At 42.9% G+C, this 22,044-nt stretch overlaps 1 protein-coding gene across 2 annotated transcripts in view; it reads left to right on the plus strand.

Annotated features, from left to right (window-relative positions):
* MEGF6 (multiple EGF like domains 6) overlaps positions 1–22,044 on the plus strand; it is a 273,763-nt gene that overhangs the window by 164,143 nt on the left and 87,576 nt on the right. For both annotated transcript variants that reach the window (XM_075190156.1, XM_075190157.1), the window contains 5 exons: positions 6,667–6,789; positions 14,603–14,728; positions 16,284–16,406; positions 18,250–18,372; positions 21,211–21,348. In XM_075190156.1, the coding sequence (XP_075046257.1) occupies positions 6,667–6,789; positions 14,603–14,728; positions 16,284–16,406; positions 18,250–18,372; positions 21,211–21,348 (633 nt within the window). The remainder of the gene's footprint in view (positions 1–6,666; positions 6,790–14,602; positions 14,729–16,283; positions 16,407–18,249; positions 18,373–21,210; positions 21,349–22,044) is intronic.

A 22,044-nucleotide genomic window follows, 5' to 3' on the forward strand; every position in this document is an offset into this window, starting at 1 on the left:
CTGAGAGGCACATATGTGTAGTTACTGGATCCTATGTCCTCTTCCTCATCCTCTCTGTCTGAGAGGCACAGTATGTGTAGTTACTGGATCCTATGTCCTCTTCCTCATCCTCTATGTCTGAGAGGCACAGTATGTGTAGTTACTGGATCCTATGTCCTCTTCCTCATCCTCTATGTCTGAGAGGCACATATATGTAGTTACTGGATCCTATGTCCTCTTCCTCATCCTCTCTGTCTGAGAGGCACAGTATGTGTAGTTACTGGATCCTATGTCCTCTTCCTCATCCTCTATGTCTGAGAGGCACAGTATGTGTAGTTACTGGATCCTATGTCCTCTTCCTCATCCTCTATGTCTGAGAGGCACATATATGTAGTTACTGGATCCTATGTCCTCTTCCTCATCCTCTATGTCTGAGAGGCACAGTATGTATAGTTACTGGATCCTATGTCCTCTTCCCATCCTCTATGTCTGAGAGGCACAGTATGTGTAGTTACTGGATCCTATGTCCTCTTCCCATCCTCTATGTCTGAGAGGCACAGTATGTATAGTTACTGGATCCTATGTCCTCTTCCCATCCTCTATGTCTGAGAGGCACAGTATGTGTAGTTACTGGATCCTATGTCCTCTTCCCATCCTCTATGTCTGAGAGGCACAGTATGTGTAGTTACTGGATCCTATGTCCTCTTCCTCATCCTCTATGTCTGAGAGGCACAGTATGTGTAGTTACTGGATCCTATGTCCTCTTCCCATCCTCTATGTCTGAGAGGCACATATGTGTAGTTACTGGATCCTATGTCCTCTTCCTCATCCTCTATGTCTGAGAGGCACAGTATGTGTAGTTACTGGATCCTATGTCCTCTTCCTCATCCTCTATGTCTGAGAGGCACATATGTGTAGTTACTGGATCCTATGTCCTCTTCCTCATCCTCTATGTCTGAGAGGCACAGTATGTGTAGTTACTGGATCCTATGTCCTCTTCCTCATCCTCTATGTCTGAGAGGCACAGTATGTGTAGTTACTGGATCCTATGTCCTCTTCCTCATCCTCTATGTCTGAGAGGCACAGTATGTGTAGTTACTGGATCCTATGTCCTCTTCCCATCCTCTATGTATGAGAGGCACATATGTGTAGTTACTGGATCCTATGTCCTCTTCCTCATCCTCTATGTCTGAGAGGCACATATGTGTAGTTACTGGATCCTATGTCCTCTTCCCATCCTCTCTGTCTGAGAGGCACAGTATGTGTAGTTACTGGATCCTATGTCCTCTTCCTCATCCTCTATGTCTGAGAGGCACATATGTGTAGTTACTGGATCCTATGTCCTCTTCCTCATCCTCTATGTATGAGAGGCACATATGTGTAGTTACTGGATCCTATGTCCTCTTCCTCATCCTCTATGTCTGAGAGGCACAGTATGTGTAGTTACTGGATCCTATGTCCTCTTCCTCATCCTCTATGTCTGAGAGGCACAGTATGTGTAGTTACTGGATCCTATGTCCTCTTCCTCATCCTCTATGTCTGAGAGGCACAGTATGTGTAGTTACTGGATCCTATGTCCTCTTCCTCATCCTCTATGTATGAGAGGCACAGTATGTGTAGTTACTGGATCCTATGTCCTCTTCCTCATCCTCTATGTCTGAGAGGCACAGTATGTGTAGTTACTGGATCCTATGTCCTCTTCCTCATCCTCTATGTCTGAGAGGCACAGTATGTGTAGTTACTGGATCCTATCTCCTCTTCCCATCCTCTCTGTCTGAGAGGCACAGTATGTGTAGTTACTGGATCCTATGTCCTCTTCCCATCCTCTGTCTGAGAGGCACAGTATGTGTAGTTACTGGATCCTTTGTCCTCTTCCCATCCTCTATGTCTGAGAGGCACATATGTGTAGTTACTGGATCCTATGTCCTCTTCCCATCCTCTATGTCTGAGAGGCACAGTATGTGTAGTTACTGGATCCTATGTCCTCTTCCTCATCCTCTATGTCTGAGAGGCACAGTATGTGTAGTTACTGGATCCTATGTCCTCTTCCCATCCTCTATGTCTGAGAGGCACAGTATGTGTAGTTACTGGATCCTATGTCCTCTTCCCATCCTCTATGTCTGAGAGGCACAGTATGTGTAGTTACTGGATCCTATGTCCTCTTCCTCATCCTCTATGTCTGAGAGGCACAGTATGTGTAGTTACTGGATCCTATGTCCTCTTCCTCATCCTCTATGTCTGAGAGGCACAGTATGTGTAGTTACTGGATCCTATGTCCTCTTCCTCATCCTCTATGTCTGAGAGGCACATATGTGTGGTTACTGGATCCTATGTCCTCTTCCTCAGCCACACAAGTCAGACCGTGCCGCTCACCCGTGTACCAAGATCTGCTCGGGTTATGCTGAGGAAACTCATGTTTAGGAATTAAACTGGAATTGACACAACTTACATATGTGTAACAAGTAGGTATAAATCTTGTAGCATGAGATCGTATTACCTTACATGGTCTCAGGGATTACAGTAATGACCTTTGTTATGTAACTTGGACAACCATGCTTTAGGCCCTCTTTATTAAGCCTTAAACCATACGGAAATGGCTGTTACCTCATAGTTTAGGCATTTTTAAGTATAGTAGCAATGCAAATGCCTAATGCAGGAGCTATCAGAGCTATCTCCTGCATTAGGCATAATACCCCAGTCCCCATAATTTGCAATGGGATCTTTTGAATCCCTCTCCGGCAACCTTTGTGCTCCCCCCTGCGTTGAATTGTCCCTTGCGCATGATAGATGCTTTACATTAAAACAGAGTCATCAATGTGACTTTAATGGAAAAATTGCTCCGTCATCGCTGTGAAAACTGATGTTACTTAACGAAGCAAAAATGTGACCAATGACAATAGGCCCCTTTTTCTGCTGCTTCCATTCATAAGGACATGCTTAAATACAACTGTACAGGAAGTGATGTTTCCCAGAACCGCGGTCCTTGGCGAGCGCTGTGGCGTGAATGGGGGATGCATTGTAAAGAAATTAGATTGTAAGCTCCAATGGAGCAGGGACTGCTCGCACAGTACTGGGGAATATGTTGGCACGTTAATGAATAAAAGGAAAAAATTGTGACATTTTCTGATGGCTTATAATGTACAGTATACTGCACAATCCTTTATCCAATATTACTGGATAGAGCTGCAGTAAGATCATGGGGTATATTTACTAAACTGTGGGTTTGAAAAAGTGGAGATGTTGCCCATAGCAACCAATCAGCTTCTAGCTGTCCTTTTGTAGAATGTACTAAATAACTAGAATCTGATTGGTTGCTATGGGCAACATCTCCAATTTTTTCAAACCCGCAATTTAGTAAATAAACCCACTTCTCTTTTTGTGTGTTCTACATGTATATACATATTTATCATCCATTTGCTGTAGGGAAAAAAAAGAATATAAAGTAAACATATAATCAATGGGGCTTCAGTTTCCATGAATTCAGTGATTAAACGTTTCCAAACATGTTAGAAATGTTTAATGAAACAACAGATTTGTTTTTTTTTTCCAAAACAAAATTCCTTTCTAATTAAAGTGTCTTTTGTTTTGTTTTCGGCCTCTAAATATTTTCCAAGCTTCACCTCCAGGGGCTTTGCACGAACAGCCTCTTGTTATAGTAAATAAACCATTTACAATTTCTGCATGTTGCAAGTTGCAGAGCTTAGACTTCCAGGCTGCAAAGATCACACACAGGACAGTCCTACACGCTGCACAGGGAATGTACAGTCTGCAGCTTCAGACGTAAGAATTTAGGGCACATTAAAAACAATAATAAAAAAGTTATACAAACTGTGCAAACAGTCACATAAACCTCAATGCATAAAGGGATTTAAACCGATTTCCTACTGAAGAAACGTAAATGTTAATAATTGAGTGGTTCCAGTAACGCAGATGGGTATAAAGTGTTCTTATTATGGCAGTCAATGAATTATAATTACGTGCTCTGCAATGCCAACGTATTAGTGACTTGGCAAAAGACATGGCATTACCAGGAGGTATCATGAAGGTAAAATGCTTTAAGGAATGTTCATAATTGAAATTCCAAGGATTAAATCTTAAAGAACATTGTACATTCTGTATCTCAATTGATGTTTTCAGTTGCAGGAGAACTGAATTGACCACAGTACATCTCCCGACGGATATTTGTATATGACTGCAGATCATATTAGGATATTAAGAAACTTTTGATAAACTGACTCAAATAAATTAAATTTTGTGATCCTGATTAACTGACTTTCCTTGAGGTTTGCAGACTGATGTTTTATTTGCTTTTTAAAAACATGTTTGTGTTTGCCATGCAATCTCTCTGGGAGGGCGCTCCATCTGCCCTAATGGATCAGACCACGTTCTGTCCTTCCCGAATTGTTCCCTCACTCCTCATACTACTATACATTGTGCTAGGGTTTATAATACTTAGTCTGTTTCCATCAAGTCATTTATTAAGCCAATTCAAATGTCTTTTATTTCCAATTATTCCAAATGCTACGCTGCCAATTCTGTCCATTTGAAGTCAAATTGACTGATTATAAATGGAATTGTTGTTTTTGGCTTTTGTTACATTTTATTTGCTTTAAGTGAATAAAAAAAATATAGTACAAATCCCTCTCTTTATGTCACATCCCTTACTCACCACCAAGTGTATTTTCCACATAAACTTTAATTGAAATGTATTAATTCAATTATACAGTCAGATTGTGTATAACACCACCCGTTGTATAATGACCTGAATGTTAATGCTGCTCCTAGTGCAAGGTGGTAGCGCTGGGCACCCCCCAGCTCCGCGACGGCCCTGACTGCAAACCGCGGAGGAGGTGTCTGTGTGTGGACCAATCATAAGTCACAATCAAGACATTGCAGCTTGTGATTGGTCTTCCCACACAGTTGAAGCTGGCAAATGAAATTGCCGTTGGAATGCCCCACTACATGGGCAGCTATAGGATGCTGGTATACAGAGGGGAGTACAGCTAGAAGTAGGCAATGCATGCTGGAACTTGTAGTTCCACAACAGCTGAAGCGTTTTCCTACCGTAATATCGGTATTGTAAGTGGTTGTATATCTCTTATGTTACATTCTATAGAGAGATAGATCCGAAACGTCTGCTGCTGTTATCTAAGCGTTTCTTCCTGTGGTCCTGAGAACATTCCAGGAGCATTGCAGATATTATCTAAAATTGGCATGGAAAATGAATACAAGATGGGGTATTAAGGAGCTATGTAACAGACTGTCAGCAAAGAATGTAAACGCTGTACGTTTCCTGATGTCATCAGGACAACGGGAAGTAACTGAGAAGATTCTCTGTAGGAGGAAGACTGGCAGCCTTCGGGAAGTTGTGCAACAGATGATCTTACTTGACCTTAACAGACTCCAGAAGAGATCTTTTAATATGTGAACTACTACCAGTTCCATCTCTGCTTTGTAATGTTCTTAAATAGGAAGAATACATACGTGAATCACAATTGATAGCTTCCTACATGTGGCTTAACTCTTTACAGCACTAGCAGTCCTCTGGGGCGTGGCCACCCTCCCACCATGACATGGACACGCCCCATCATGATATAGCCACGCCCCCTGCTGCTAGTGACTTGCAAGTTGGGAGGTATCTTAATATATCTCCTGTGCTCTATATTACTGAGCTGAAAAATATACTGGAAACAGCTGAAGTGTTTACACTTCACTCAATATGTCCACCATACCCTCTGTTATGGAGGCTGCCATGTTAGGAGGGAGGAGCTTCTGCAACAAGCGGATTGACAGTTGGGCTGTCTTGCTGTATAGCAAAGCTCTGTGTGGATTGGTGGGTTCATACACAGGGGCGGGGCCAGTGATCTCACAGCAGTTCCTTCATTACTTTTTGTCCTACATCAGATTCCATCAGGGCACTGTCCTAGAAATGTGGGAGGGGCGTCAGCTGTCTGTGGGAGGGGCTTCAGCTGTCTGTAGTAGATTGTGGGAGGGGCAATGAGTTAATGGATAAAAAATGTTGTCATTTACAGATGCTATTTATCAAATACATTTGGATACTTTTAAACATAAATTGTAATTGTGCCGTTGCTGTATACTAATTATAGATGGGAACATGTCCTTTTCTCTGGTCTTAGGTTATCAAAATTAAGGTGTCTGTAACAATGAACGACTGGATCTATGTTCAGTTTGGCCACGTGGGTGGTGAGATCTCATTGGATGGGGCCTAAATAGTGCGGACAGCTGACATCCTGTCACATGACACCTCCTGTCACTTTTGAGGGGGTGGGGGGGTTAAATAAAATACCTTAAGAGGAAAGAAATGTGCATGAGGATAGATGGTAATAAAAAGAGAAGCACATCTACACTGTTGGGGAAGGGTTTGAGTTTCTTTTTATTTTTTAATGTATGTCGTCTAAAAAATAATTTGGGATTTTGTTGCCCTCTAATGTCTCTCATTTATTACGGCTATTAACGGGAAATAGTTCTATGCATTTTGGCCGGTCATTTTTGCAATTTAGCCGAATAGCTTTTGGCTTTTCTGTATTTTTTATTTTATTTTCAAACAATAACAGACAGGATTGGTTATTAGATTTTAACGTCCAGCGTATCAATGAACGGAGAGTAACCTACATCAGTGGTTATCACCAAACTATTATTATACCGTCCTTTCTCCTTCTCTTCTAGATGTCGACGAATGCCAAGTCCATAACGGAGGGTGCCAACAACAGTGCGTCAACACCCCCGGGTCATACCGCTGCGAGTGCAAGTCAGGCTTCCGCCTGCACTCAGACAGCAGGTCGTGCATTGGTAAGTAATCATTATCCAGCGGTACATTCCTGGTTATTATCTCATTGTATCCCTTTAGCATCATGCTGGGCTCTTCCTCACATACTGTTTGGAAAATGTACAAGTCTTTGCTCATAAAAACGCTTCCTCTGAAGCAATACACCAATTTATCTAATTGCTTGCAAATATTTTATGCGTAGTATAGGTATTTGTTTTTAAATACCATTACCGTGACTATTAGATCTTTTTATGATAACAATTCCCAACTTATTCTAGAGCAGAAGCAGGCAGGTAGGTTCTCTGCTTGTGGCAGCAGGGCATGCTGGGAGCAGCAGGGCATGCTGGGAGCTGTAGTTTTGTTAAGGCTGTGTCTGGTAAGATTAGATTAAGGAATGTTGTTTTAAAGGACAGTTGAGTAAAAACAAAAAACGGATGTGATTTGCACGGTTTATGTCACAGATCTACGTTAATGCTTAGTAAGCAGTTTCTTTTACTTGATAAAACCGGAATTTAAAGATATATCGCTCAGAATGTACATTTGGTATTGAGCAGTTGCTCAGTAACACTTCTCTTGTCTAGTAAGACGGAAGCAGGTTTCAGTAATTGTTGTTGTTCTGTTTCTACTGCACATTACCACATCTCACGTAATCATGGATGTAATATTCTGCATTATTTGTGTATGTATGGTTTGTTACATAGTAACACTTCTCTTTATCTGTATGCTGGATATAATTTGTGGTGCTAGAGCTTAGTATAAGTGGTAAAAGTGGTTAGCACTTCTGCCTCACAGCTGTGTGGTCATGAGTTCAATTCCCGACCATGGCCTTATCTCTGTGGAGTTTGTATGTGTGTCTGTCTCTGTGTGTGTGTATATTAGGGAATTTAGACTGTAAGCTCCAGTGGTGCACGGACTGATGTGAGTGAGTTCTCTGTACAGCGCTGCGGAATTAGTGGCGCTATATAAATAAATGATGAACTGAGATCATGTTCAGTAACTTTGCCAATGTGTAGAACGAGAAGAGAAGGAGATCATGGAAGGGATTTAGGGGCTATCAATGGGTGAAAAGGCCAATTGTTGGAGAAGACACCTGCTTTTTTTTTGCTTCGCCCTGTACGTGAAGGGATTACACTAATAACACATCGCAAAGTTAACCTTTGCCGGTATCGCCGAAGCAGGTGAGTGTCGCTTGGAGGCCCTGGCGATATGTTTTTGTAAATTGCCGCGATAAGTGATTCTTTTAGATAGAAAAATCCTACTTGTAGGCCGGAGTATTGATAAATCCGGGCCACAGTCTATGAGATGCTGGAACAATTTGAACCGTTTTGAAAGTGGATGAAATGTGTCCATTTGAGGGCCTCCGACCTCTGTGCGGTACGATTGGCCCGGTTTAATCTGGTCTGGCTGCACTGCCCTCCCACGCCAAACCTCGATCTCGTGTTCAAAGTACAAATTTGCGTTTTGAAGTTCGCCGTTCTTAATGACATTAGAATAAATTATAAACTGTTGCCGGTTTGAAACTAAATGGATACATTTTATTGTATATAAAACCGTTTTTTCCCCCCAGCTTTTAAACAGTTTTTTTTTAAACTTGGGAACCACTTTGAAACCTCATCAAACATCACTAGACCCCAGGTCGGGTTTCAGAATCTATTTTTGTGGTCTCCTGATGGTCAGATTTGATAGATTTTACAGATGTTTTATATAGCAACAGCACACTGGCCGCTAAAGTGATTAAAAGTAAATAAAAAAGTTTGAGTAGTACCACATTAGGCCGGTGTCTGTACTGCTGAATCCCAATCCTGTATGTGGTACAAACAATTTTAGTGTAACTGATTGAATACAAAATAAAAGCCACACATTACTCCTCTGGGTTTGGGGTAGTTGCGATAACTCTTAACTAAATATATCCCCTGTCTGATTCTCGATTAACGTGGGCATTGCTCTGTGGCGCCCTCTGCTGCCGAGTCTGCTGTGAGATCAGTCAGAGCGAGTGATCGGCCAGTCAGGCGTGCAGAAACAGCAACAAAACTCTCTAATTGCGCTGGCAAGCACACTCATGAAATCATCACATTAAATTTCCTCAGCGTTCCTTTGTTGCCGTCATTATGGAACGACTCTCTCCAGCTTCCGAGTGTGCAGCAATCTGCCGGGGGGACGTAGTTAGACCCTGCTTGGCAGCCACAGCACCGACAGATGTCATTCCTTTAGTGTGTCGTTCCTTGTCAATGGAATCTGTTCCGCTGAACGCCTTCCAAGGTCTGGAGAATGACCAGAACGTTGTCATGCAAAGTGCCATCTATAACTCTACCCGGTTATTGGGGGGAAGAGGTAGATATTTGCTGTATAGGTTAATTTTGTGCACATTATTTTTGTTTTTTTTGTAACATGGCTAAGACATGCAGAAATTCCTCGCTGGCAAGAATAACTGCAGAGGATTATGGTCAATTAAAGTGTAAATCGCTGGAGCCAAGCTGCAAAGCTGGCGGTAAACATCTCCGCTAATTGCATATTTGTATCTGTCCATTTTCCCTGATTACAGGAATTTATCTTCCAGCTATAGGTATTATTAAGAATCTGGTCACACCTGTGCCCTGGGAGCTTCCCCTGGGATGATTGAGGAACGTTCCTCTAGCCTCTGTCAGCTGCTCTTGTCATCGCCATTATAAGAGATTTAGGGCCAGATTTAGAATCAGGACTAAATCCAGTATTTTGCACCTTGATAAAAACATATAGCGCTGCAGGGGGGCAAATGTAGAATGTGCTAAGTCTAATTTGCAGTGTTAAAATAAAGCTGCATTATCTGTGTCCCACATGAAAACATAAAGCAGTGTTTTACTTGCATTCAACAATAAAGCAAAATTATTTTCACCCTTGAATTTCCCTTTTGTTTTGACCCATTAAACTGGGGGGCAGCACGGTGGCTCAGTGGTTAGCACTTCTGTCTCACAGCGCTGGGGTCATGAGTTATATTCCCAACCATGGCCTTATCTGTGTGTCTCGCATGGGAGCTCTACTTACTGTCGATAAACTATGTACAGACTTATCCTCTTCTACGCAGCGCTAAGGGTTAGAGCGCAGCGGCATTGGCGCAGCGGCATTGGCGCAGCAGCGTAACAAAAACTAACATTTTGTACATAACCCTTTGTAGTGGATAGTGAAGGCACAGAAGGTGAAACATCTGCTGAATTCTCCAGCTCACAAGTAGATAGGTTAAAAATAACTTTTATATGCTTATTTTTTGTGTTGTGAAAGAGGGTGTCAAAAAAAGATAACGATAATTTGTAAATCATGATTTGGGGAATACGAATATTCGTTTTATTTTGCATGGTCTTTCCATTCATTCTTTAACATTTGCAGTGATTATCTTACTATGGATTTCATAATGCAACATTTTGCTAATAGAGTAAGTGATCATAGTAGTAATACTTCCCCACACTAAATAAAACATGTAGGGTCTGATTTATTTAGGTAAAGAAAAGAAAAGGGAGTAACTTTGTAATTTGGGAAAACCATGTTGCATTGGAGGGGGAGGTAAATTTAAAATGTGATGGCAGATTTATAGTTGGGGTAGGGCAAGTCCTAGATCAACTTTACATTTCAGTATAAAAATAAATCTATCAAGTATTTGTGTGATACATGAAATACAGACAGTATTGTCCTTACGTGCAAAATGAATAACTAATTTGCACCCCTTGCATTGTAACATGGTTTGTCTATGAGCAAATTTACTCCTTTTTTTCTGCTTTCCTTAAGGAATCAGGCCACTAATGTGCCATTTAGGAATGTTAGTGGACTTTAGGTCACAACCAACTCTATGTATTCTGTTTAAACATAGGCAGCGTAGATCTGTAATCTGCTGTACGTTATTTTCATACATCTGGTTTCACTTTCCCTAGAACACATTTCTCAGTTAATTATTGCTCCACAGTATTCATTTATACCTGGCAGCTTAATTGTATTCTAGTGTACAAATCCAGTAATCTGATAATTGGGCTATAACAGATGGGGACATTGATTCATACGTGGTCTATATTTGAAATGTATTCTATGTATTTAGTAAGGACAGTGAGAGGAGCATTATTGTCCCTTTGTATCTGTCTAATGTAAATATTTAAGAGGTAAATCAATGATACATATTATTGTTGCAGGGTTTGAAGTGACTTCTGTAAGATACTAATAAGTCTGCATTCACCGTTTACCAATCAATAGTGAGCCATTGTCCTTTTCTCCATCTTCTAATCGAAGCCCTGCTCATGTATTCATCGGCCAGTAACCTCTAACTATTGTACAGCTTGAGTGATTGGTTTAGGAGCTTGTATGATTGGGGGCATTCCAGATCTGGAAAATCCTAAAAATATATGATGGTTTCATACCCGCCTACAGCACAGACCCCCTCCCCCCCCCCCAACTCCCTTAGGTAGTCGAGCATCAAAGGTTGTCAAATTAATAAATAAGTCTGAGGGCTCAATAAAAAGTGTATATTTTTATTTAAAAAAATCTTCAGCAACTTAAAAAGTTGTTATTGTATTATAATGCCAGTTATTTGAGCCTTGTATATTCGAAGACCATAGTATATAACGCATACTTTTACTGGAGAGACAGACGCTCATGCAGACACAGATCTAGGTAAATCAGTAAGTATATGATTGCCAGACATGTGTAAGTTTTAAAGTTCTGGCAACTGCTGTCTGAGAAAATACAATCATGATGTGAACAAAAACACAAAGTGTGTCCCAAGCAAATGATTTCTGGCAGAGGCAGCTGCAATGTGTGTAGATTTAGTTCCATTCATAGCAGATATTTGATGTGCACATGGTCACAAATCACATGAGCAGGGTCGCAGCAGCAGGAGATGAGCTGATCATGTGGGAGGTAACCTGTCCAGTCCTATGATCGTGTCATTGAGGACAGAGCTGCATGTGACAGGGGCAGTGACATGATGTGAGGAGGGGAATGGAGGCAGCAGGAAGCCACAGACTGAGAGTTATATAGTGGAAGGAGCAGGGTCCTCCCGCAGCACAGAGTATATCAGAAGATGAGTGATGTGTTAGTGAGGACAGGGCTGCATGTGACAGGGGCAGTGACATGATGTGAGGAGGGGAATGGAGGCAGCAGGAAGTCACAGACTGAGAGTTATATAGTGGAAGGAGCAGGGTCCTCCAGCAGCACAGAGTATATCAGGAGATGAGTGATGTGTTAGTGAGGACAGAGCTGCATGTGACAGGGGCAGTGACATGATGTGAGGAGGGGAATGGAGGCAGCAGGAAGTCACAGACTGAGAGTTATATAGTGGAAGGAGCAGGGTCCCCCAGCAGCACAGAGTATATCAGGAGATGAGTGATGTGTTAGTGAGGACAGGGCTGCATGTGACAGGGGCAGTGACATGATGTGAGGAGGGGAATGGAGGCAGCAGGAAGCCACAGACTGAGAGTTATATAGTGGAAGGAGCAGGGTCCCCAGCAGCACAGAGTATATCAGGAGATGAGGGATGTGTTAGTGAGGACAGGGCTGCATGTGACAGGGGCAGTGACATGATGTGAGGAGGGGAATGGAGGCAGCAGGAAGTCACAGACTGAGTTATATAGTGGACTTTGCACCAGTTGACGTCTGAAATGGTGCTTTTCCCATTCTAATAATTAGAGCCCTAGCTCTGTGACTGAGGACGAAGGCTGATACAGTCTCAGTGAAGCAGAGCATTGATGGCTTCTCACTAATGTGCTGCAGTAACCTTTGTTAAGCCAGTGATTGCTCTCAGTATTACCGCATAATCGTTTAAAAAGCATTTGAGAAGCATTTGTGGCTCTGTGATGGTGTTTACTACTATAAAATAAACAATTGTGAATGACTAATTTCTCCAATGAGTTGCTCACAGTGAGGTTTTGTTAGTCCCATGACAGAAGCAGTGTAACGTTGGGTAAATGAGAATAGATGTGGCACTCGGCCAGCAGGAATATATTTAGATCACAATGTGCTTTGTCCAAAATCCACTTCTGGTCCCTATTAGCTGTTCTAGAATGGAATGCATTTTGTATAATAATAATACATAATAACATTGGCTTCGCAGCTAATCACCGTTAGGAGAATTGGTCTGTATTGTTGTATACAAAGTCTGTGCATCTATCCCCAGAAGCATAGCGTTAGTGGGCAGTGTTAACTGCTGCCTACTCTCCTGGGATGTCCAGGAGGCTTCCTAATTCCGGGGACTCCCGAAAGAGCAGGAACTCTCTCCGGTTCCTGGCGAAGGTGGGGCTTAATGACGCGTTTCGCTCCCTGCCATGCCATGTCGCAAATTGCGACTGGGACGGAGATGGCGCATACTTGTCTACTCTCCCAGACTGTCCGGGAGACTCCCGAATTCCAGGTACATAATCCAGGCAAGCCTCCCGCATCCCGCCCGTCGAGAGGCAAAATGACGCGACTTACTGTGAATTGTCATTTTGACCCCCGCCTCCGCAACAAAATTATAATTTTTTGTCACTGGAGGTGGGGCCAAAATTATGCAATTTGCCCTGTTCCCCTCCCACCACGCCCCCACTCCGGAATATGTGATGATGGTCTCCGTGTTTTGTTTAGTGTGAGAGGTGCACGTAGCGGATTGGAAGTAAGGGGTTACACAGGGTGATGTATTTATACATTCCTAATCTCCCTGGCAGTACTGTAGCACAGAGTAACACTCCCAGACATGTTTTAGGTCTGTTGTAATCAGCAAAACTAACATTCATAATCATTCCAATAATATTAGCTGACACCATGCTGCAACAACGGTCTGAGGCAGCTAAGACAAGTGCATGTTTGTACAACAGATATGAAACAGAAAAACATAGGGATCTATTCATCCTAATAGGGTGTCTGACGTGCGTCACGTAGCTCTCAGCACGTGTTGGTGTTATGAATTGTCTGAATATCCACTTTTATTGTATAACTTTTACTTTGTCTGATAACTTTTTATTTTGTTTACTTTTATTTTTTTGTTCTTGCTGTTTTGTCACTTGTGTTTTAACACGTAGTGGCACATAGTGGCAGAGTGGTTGTGGTCCTAAGGGGGCAGTTGATACAGGGCAGCACTGTGGCTCAGTGGTTAGCACTTCTGCCTCACAGCACTGGGGTCATGAGTTCGATTCCCGACCATGGCCTTATCTGTGGGGAGTTTGTATGTTCTCCCCGTGTTTGCGTGGGTTTCCTCCAGGTGCTCCGGTTTCCTCCCAAACTCCAAAAACATACTAGTTTATACTAATAACCAGTATGTTTTTGGAGTGTGGGAGGAAACCAGAGCACCCGGAGGAAACCCACGCAAACACGGGGAGAACATACAAACTCCACACAGATAAGGCCATGGTCGGGAATTGAACTCATAACCCCAGTGCTGTGAGGAAAATGTGGGCTAAATAACCTGTAGACTGCACTATTAATAATGCTACATTATTACTCTGACGGGAACATCTCTAGCACTAACACCTGCAGTTCTACAATTTATGGACATTTATTTCAACAATAAAATTGTAAATACTAATCTTTTTGTGTAGAGTTGTATCTTTAAGCTTAACAAACATTTATAGTGTCCCTTTAACTCGCTTGTCAAATAAATGGACAACATATTTTTTAACAAGTGTGATATTGTGAACAGGTAAATCAGTGTATCGCCCCTACTGCAATGCAACATACGTGCATAAAAACAAAAAAAAACAACAACCGTTGTTTGTGGTCTACGTGAAATTTTACACAACTTTAAGTAACAACTGCGCCCCCTATATTTTTATTTACATTGTCATCTTGTGATAATAAAACATGAGTGCGTGTTTACTACATTGCTGTCTCTTTGCTTTTGTTACTCAGCTCTGTACTCCTGTTCCATGGGGAACGGCGGCTGTGAACATGACTGCGTACAGATTACCGTGGCGCATTACCAGTGTCGCTGCAGGAGCAATTATCAGCTCAAAGAAGATGGGAAACACTGTGAATGTAAGTGAGTGGTATTCACATGCTGCAAGAGACCCACGATTAATTGCAAAGATCATTATTATCGTTATAAACTTTTATTTAAATGACTCTAGCACTGTACAGTTAGAACGCTTTCTCAGGTTTACGGTCTAATTGCCCCCCCGCAGGCACACACACCAACATGAAGGCCAGGGTACTCAGAAGACACTGAGTCCTTTTGTTAACCTTAATCAGTAACTATACAGCCCACACTGCCTGTCCTATCCCTGGCGCGACCCACACTCCCCGGCCTTGCACTGTCGCGGCCCACACTCCCTGGCCTTGCACTGTCGCGGCCCACACTCCCTGGCCTTGCACTGTCGCGGCCCACACTCCCTGGTCTTGCACTGTCGCGGCCCACACTCCCTGGTCTTGCACTGTCGCGGCCCACACTCCCTGGCCTTGCACTGTCGCGGCCCACACTCCCTGGCCTTGCACTGTCGCGGCCCACACTCCCTGGCCTTGCACTGTCGCGGCCCACACCCCCTGGCCTTGCACTGTCGCGGCCCATACCCCCTGGCCTTGCACTGTCGCGGCCCATACCCCCTGGCCTTGCACTGTCGCGGCCCATACCCCCTGGCCTTGCACTGTCGCGGCCCATACCCCCTGGCCTTGCACTGTCGCCGCCCACACCCCCCGGCCTTGCACTGTCGCCGCCCACACCCCCCGGCCTTGCACTGTCGTCGCCCACACCCCCCGGCCTTGCACTGTCGCCGCCCACACCCCCCGGCCTTGCACTGTCGCCGCCGACACCCCCCGGCCTTGCACTGTCGCCGCCCACACCCCCCGGCCTTGCACTGTCGCAGCCCACACACCCCGGCCCATCCCTGACTCGGCTCACACTCCCCAGCCCTGCACTGACACAGCCCACACTGCCCGGCCCATCCCTGAGACGGCGCCCGCTCCTCGGCCTATCCCTGACACGGCCCACACTTCGCTATTGTCAGTGGCTGATGAAGGGGGTTGTGTTTACGTTTACTTTTAAATCCATAAGTCATCCAGGACTCAGTGCAGGGACATAATGTTACATATATAGGTGGGACATATATAGGTTTATTTTATTTTGCTCTTCAGGTGATCCTCCAATACTCCTTTCTGACACATCTTATTAGGATAGTATAATTTCATACTCTAAAGTCACCTACACATGGTGGAGGCAGCCATTTTATGGGCTAAACCAATTGGGTTCATATCACTAGTAAACTAGTGGCATCACCCAGACAGGCACACTGTATAACCCACATAATGGCAGCCTCCACGGTGTGTAGGCGCCTGGTACACTTATCAGTTCTGCAGTGTCCTTTCCATGCTTTTGCAGAACTGTATTTTGTGTTGCTTCATTAATAGGAAACAGGGTTAATCCACGAGACCACAGGCAATTTTTTACGTTGCTTTCCAACTTTTATTAATGGCACATTTTTAACTTTATCTACTGTTCTTTCAAATTACTTTTGACATCAATATTCCACCGGCAGCCACAGAATAGTTTCATGTTTGCAGCAAATGCCTCTTTAATCATTTCATTGTGTGTTTACAGTGAGCAACCCTTGTGCAACGAGGAACGGGGGCTGCATGCAACAATGTACCAACGATGGCGCAGGCGTTAAATGTACCTGTCACCCTGGATATAGGCTGGCAGACGATGGCAAGGCGTGTGAAGGTACAGTACCAGGCTTGTGCTCCTTTAATAAATAAGGTTTAAATATAAACATCTGGATTCGTTTGACAGAACACCCCCGTGGGTCATGGAAACTACTGGTCCGTAAAATGTTTTCTCTCTGGGGTCTTTGTTCAGCTCAGAAAAGCTGTTGTGTTTTCTAGTGTTAGTTTTCTGTTTTCCCCCTCTGCTCACAAAATGAGATGTTCCCAATGGAGTATAGATGTACCCACCGGGAAATGCAGTTATATTTTATATATAAAACATACTATTTGTAACGTTATACACTAAAAATGCACAATAAACTCCAACCCCAAGCAATGATTTCTTTTAGTGTATTTTAACCCTTGCTATTATTATTATTTTATTCACATTTTAGGTATTACCAAGAAAAAAAAAACTTTTCAGATAATAACAGCATTACAATGTGCATTTTGACCGCCCCCATTAAAAATCTTCTGCCAAAACAGAGGTTTTGGGGGTGGCCCTCATGCAGGATGCTATGAAGTCTTTAAAATCGCTTTATAAATTCCAATGGTGTCCCCTCCACATGACATACTTAGGCATACGTATACCTATGGACCCTAATCTAGTTATCCATTGTAACTACCAGCCATTGTTGATCCAGTTTGATAAACTTACAAAGTCATGGGTAAACTTTGAGATATCTTGGATGGGTAGAAGATGGTGCTGCTCCCGAAGATCCTGCATTTGTTTCGCTCCATCCCCTACTTAGTTCCTATGTCCCTCCTCAAGAAGTTTTATACTATTGTGTTTAGCTTCATCTGGAACAATAGGAGGCCTAGGCTCTCTAGAGAACGAATGTTTAGATCCAAAATAAGAGGTGGCTTAGCCACTCCTAAATTGACAACCTACCAGTCCAGACCTCCACCTTGACCTTTGGTACAGGCAGGGTGCTAGACGAATACAGGATCTTTTGAAAGGAGGGTCTCTTTCCCCCTTTTCTCAACTACAAGCTAAATATGATATTCCTGCCCGTGATTTCTATAAATATCTTCAAGTTAGGCACTAGATACAACACATCCCTCACATCCTCTGGTGCTAAGGCCGAACCTCAGCTGACTGAATTTCTAGGGTCAACTGAATTTTTACAAATGTTAGTATCCCAGGTGCACCCATCATTGTTCTAGTATGGGTAAGGGGAGGGGGTACTGTGAAAAATTCCAGTCCCAAAGTCTGACAACCCCTTTAAAGAAACTAAACAAAATCCATGTGATAATCAGCAGGGTACTGTAACAGCTTACTACTGAATAATAGTATAGACCCCCCCTCCCCCTAACAAAAAATATAAAAAACAATCAGAGTGTAAAAACAGCCATTACTATAGCCATATAGAGATCTTAAATAAACCAGTCTGCCCGTTTTTGAAGTAAACCTATTATTTTTGTTCGTCTTGTTATCCATTTACAATGCCCATGTATGATCTGCTCAGTTTAAGCCTCCGCTGTTAATGTAAATCCATTAGGGGCTGGTTACAGCGGCTGTAAACCAGGCAGATGAAAATACAATACTATTAAACCAACATTCCAGGGATTGTAAGGCGATCTAAATTTTGGGTTTTATGCGGCTGTCTGCTCAGCCAGTTTATTTCACAGCGGACGATTAATTGGACCTTCGTAGTAGGAGGTGGATTGTAACTGTGTAACCAGGAATTAATAAGTCCATTTAGAGTGTCGAGAGAGCGTTTAGTCCTGAAACTTTCCCTGCACATCCAGAGAATGATTTTCTTGGCAGAATTGTTTTTTTGTGGTTTTTTTTTTTTGCTTCAGTACCCTGTTTTCACATTTAATAATGTCTCCCATGTCCCCCCACCTTCTTTTTAAAGACATTAATGAATGCGTGACTGGAGTAGCCATGTGTGCACACAGCTGTCTCAATACTCGAGGTTCCTTCCACTGCGGTTGCAGTCCGGGGTATGAATTGGGAGCTGATGGAAAACAGTGCTACAGTAAGTGTTCCATGGGGGGGGGGGGGGGAGCGTTTGTACTTGAGTAGAACAGACGTCTCTGACATCTGCATCCAATCTCTGATTTGGCTGTGAAATATTTGGTGTCGTCTTATTGCCAGAAAGACACAATTACAGTTTATTTTCTTTTGTCACAGCTATTTGCCTCCGTGTGTTCTCAGGTGGGAGATATTTAAGAAAATACAATCGACAACCATGTCCTATCTAAATTTAGGGCTAAGTGATATTTTACATCTTATTACTGGATGGTGAGCTTTACAGATCAGGATATATAGCAGCGTTATATAATTGGTGTGTACAAATTCTATTACTGAACTTTAAACCTTATGCATTGTGATTTAATATACCCTAAATTTTTAATTACGTAACCCTTATATCCAGCTATTCATCATCCCCTGCTGCGTAAATGGGTAGCAAACCTTTCTATATGCTGCCCCTTAAAGCCTTATGTCTATACATAGTTTGCCCACATGGTAGCACGGTGGCTCAGTGGTTAGCACTTCTGCCTCACAGCGCTGGGGTCATGAGTTCGATTCCCGACCATGGCCTTATCTGTGTGGAGTTTGTATGTTCTCCCTGTGTTTGCGTGGGTTTCCTCCGGGTGCTCTGGTTTCCTCCCACGCTCCAAAAACATACTGCTAACAAATTGACCCTAGTTTGTGTGTTTGTGTCTTTCTGTCTGTGTTAGGGAATTTAGACTGTAAGCTCCAATGCGGCAGGGACTGATGTGAGTGAGTTCTCTGTACAGCGCTGCGGAATTAGTGGCGCTATATAAATAATTGGTAATAATAATGGTAAAAATAGCCTCAACGATCCTTACACCAAGTAAATCTTCGTCCATAACAAATATTACCCGTTCTTACTTTACGTCTAAACTAAGATTATAATTGAATATGTATTACCTTACTGGATATTCAGCAGCCATTGTTGCATATGTTCAGTTTTGACCCGTTTTACATAGAAAGCTATTCATATATTAATTGTCATTTGTAGATTTTGCTGCCGTTCTATGTTTCGGGCGATCTGCCTATGTCTGCACACTATGAAGAACTTTGGTCAATGAATTTATTTTATTCCCTGATAACTGCTAACACTTCTTATCATAGACAATTCACGTCACATCAAAGCTGTCTGTGCGCATATGTTTATATTCCGCTAGAACTGTCAGACCAGATATAATTATATTTCTCTAACCGTTTGCCAAATCACATTAGCGTTCTAAATTCTCTCCCGATCACCCAGCTGGTGGCTTTAACTATGGTGTGTGTTATGTCTAACACTGTGAAGATCACTGAACAGTAAGTGGGATGTGATGAACTGGGACACCGAATGACAGTCACAGTGGAAAGGAAACGTTTTGTCATATATGATGAGGATAGAATGAAATCTAACTCAGGACAGGCTCACCGTTCATCCTGTTAAAATCGAAATTTCAAATATGATGTATTTAGTCATTCATTTTGCAATATAGTTAGAAAAATAATGTTTTGTGTGTAATGGAAATCTGCACTCTCCCCTGTAGGTGTCACTGTTGCAGTTGCCATCTAATGGAAGCATGCAGATGATGCTCTCCATGGACGATGGTGGAGACAGCGACACCTGCTGGCGACAGAGACACCTGCAGGCTGCTCAAATAGAAAATGATTTTGCAGATTTGGTGATAAATTTTAAATTTGGATCAGGTAACAAGGGTAGTGTCCTAGCTTCAATCAAATCCTCCGATATTATTTAAATCTGATCTAGCATTTAATTACGCCTTGTTGCCATAATGACTTATAGGTTAAAATGTTACTTCTTCAAATGATCTTGTCTGTTAAGCAACTCACAGCATACACAGGTCATGTCTGGACAATTGGTAATCTATGTCCTTCTCCATCCACCCAAATGCCCCTTCCCTAATTCTCATGGGAATAGGGTTTAAAGAGCTCTGAATGTCGTTTGCATATATAATCTGTTTAGTGTTGTCATTGGTCAGTTTCTATGTGTTATACAAATGTAAACTGAGGGTTCTAAGTAATACTTGGATGTGTTCCGTTAATGTGGATCCTAGAATTACTTGGCCTAGTGAAGAAAGGGTTAATGGTAGAAGAACGACTGCTGACCAAACTTTAGGAGAGTTGGTGGTTATCTGGTCCTTCAACCATAAGGATATCTGTGGTGATTCCTGCGAGAGGAGCATTATCCAGATATCCCGCCTATGTAAAAGCTGTTTTTCCCATCCAGTGTGGAGAACCCCTGGACTCTATAGTGTTCCATTTAAGGAAACCATGTACTGCGATGGCCCTCAGGGCGATCGCGTATCTGTATAATACCTGTACTGTTGTCACTTGTAGTCCTCCCCTCTACCAGAGTAAAGTCTATGGGCCTGATTCATTAAGGATCTTAACTTGAGAAACTTCTTATTTCAGTCTCCTGGACAAAACCATGTTACAATGCAAGGGGTGCAAAGTAGGATTTTGTTTTGCACATAAGTTAAATACTGACTGTTTTTTCATGTAGCACACAAATATCAATTGTAAATTTCAGTGTACAAATAAGCTATCAAGTATTTGTGTGCTACATGAAAAAACAGGCAGTATTTAACTTATGTGCAAAACAAAATCCAACTTTGCACCTCTTGCATTGCAACATGGTTTTGTCCAAGAGACTGAAATAAGAAGTTTCTCAAGTTAAGATCCTTAATGAATCAGGCCCCATGTTAGTAAGTACCACAACTGTGCATCAGTGTCATGTAATGATGGCTATAATCCACACCCAGGAGTAGGGGCTTGTATGATCTTATACTTTGGAAAATTGTATATTTTGTTTTTTCTATTCCAGGGATCGAAATGGAGATAATTAACAGTTGTGAAGTAAACAATGGTGGCTGTTCTCACGAATGTAGTCACAGCAGTACAGGCCCCGTGTGCTTTTGTCCGGAGGAGTTAGATCTGGATTCCGACGGCAAGATGTGCGTAGGTAAGCTGGTGGGTACTGAGCATGTGGGAGCTGACCTGCCCACTAGTGTGACATGATGTGAGGAGGGGAATGGAGGCAGCAGGAAGCCACATACTGAGAGTTATATAGTGGGAGGAGCAGGCTCCCCCAGCAGCACATAGTATATCAGGAGAGGAGTGATGTGTTAGTGAGGACAGAGCTGCATGTGACAGGGGCAGTGACATGATGTGAGGAGGGGAATGGAGGCAGCAGGAAGTCACAGACAGAGTTATATAGTGGAAGGAGCAGGGTATCCAGCAGCACAGAGTATATCAGGAGATGAGTGATGTGTCAGTGAGGACAGGGCTGCATGTGACAGGGGCAGTGACATGATGTGAGGAGGGGAATGGAGGCAGCAGGAAGCCACAGACTGAGAGTTATATAGTGGAAGGAGCAGGGCCCCAGCAGCACAGAGTATATCAGGAGATGAGTGATGTGTTAGTGAGGACAGGGCTGCATGTGACAGGGGCAGTGACATGATGTGAGGAGGGGAATGGAGGCAGCAGGAAGTCACAGACTGAGAGTTATATAGTGGAAGGAGCAGGGTCCCCAGCAGCACAGAGTATATCAGGAGATGAGTGATGTGTTAGTGAGGACAGGGCTGCATGTGACAGGGGCAGTGACATGATGTGAGGAGGGGAATGGAGGCAGCAGGAAGCCACAGACTGAGAGTTATAT

Source organism: Mixophyes fleayi, chromosome 11 (genome assembly GCF_038048845.1).
Source record: "Mixophyes fleayi isolate aMixFle1 chromosome 11, aMixFle1.hap1, whole genome shotgun sequence".
NCBI lineage: Eukaryota > Metazoa > Chordata > Amphibia > Anura > Limnodynastidae > Mixophyes > Mixophyes fleayi.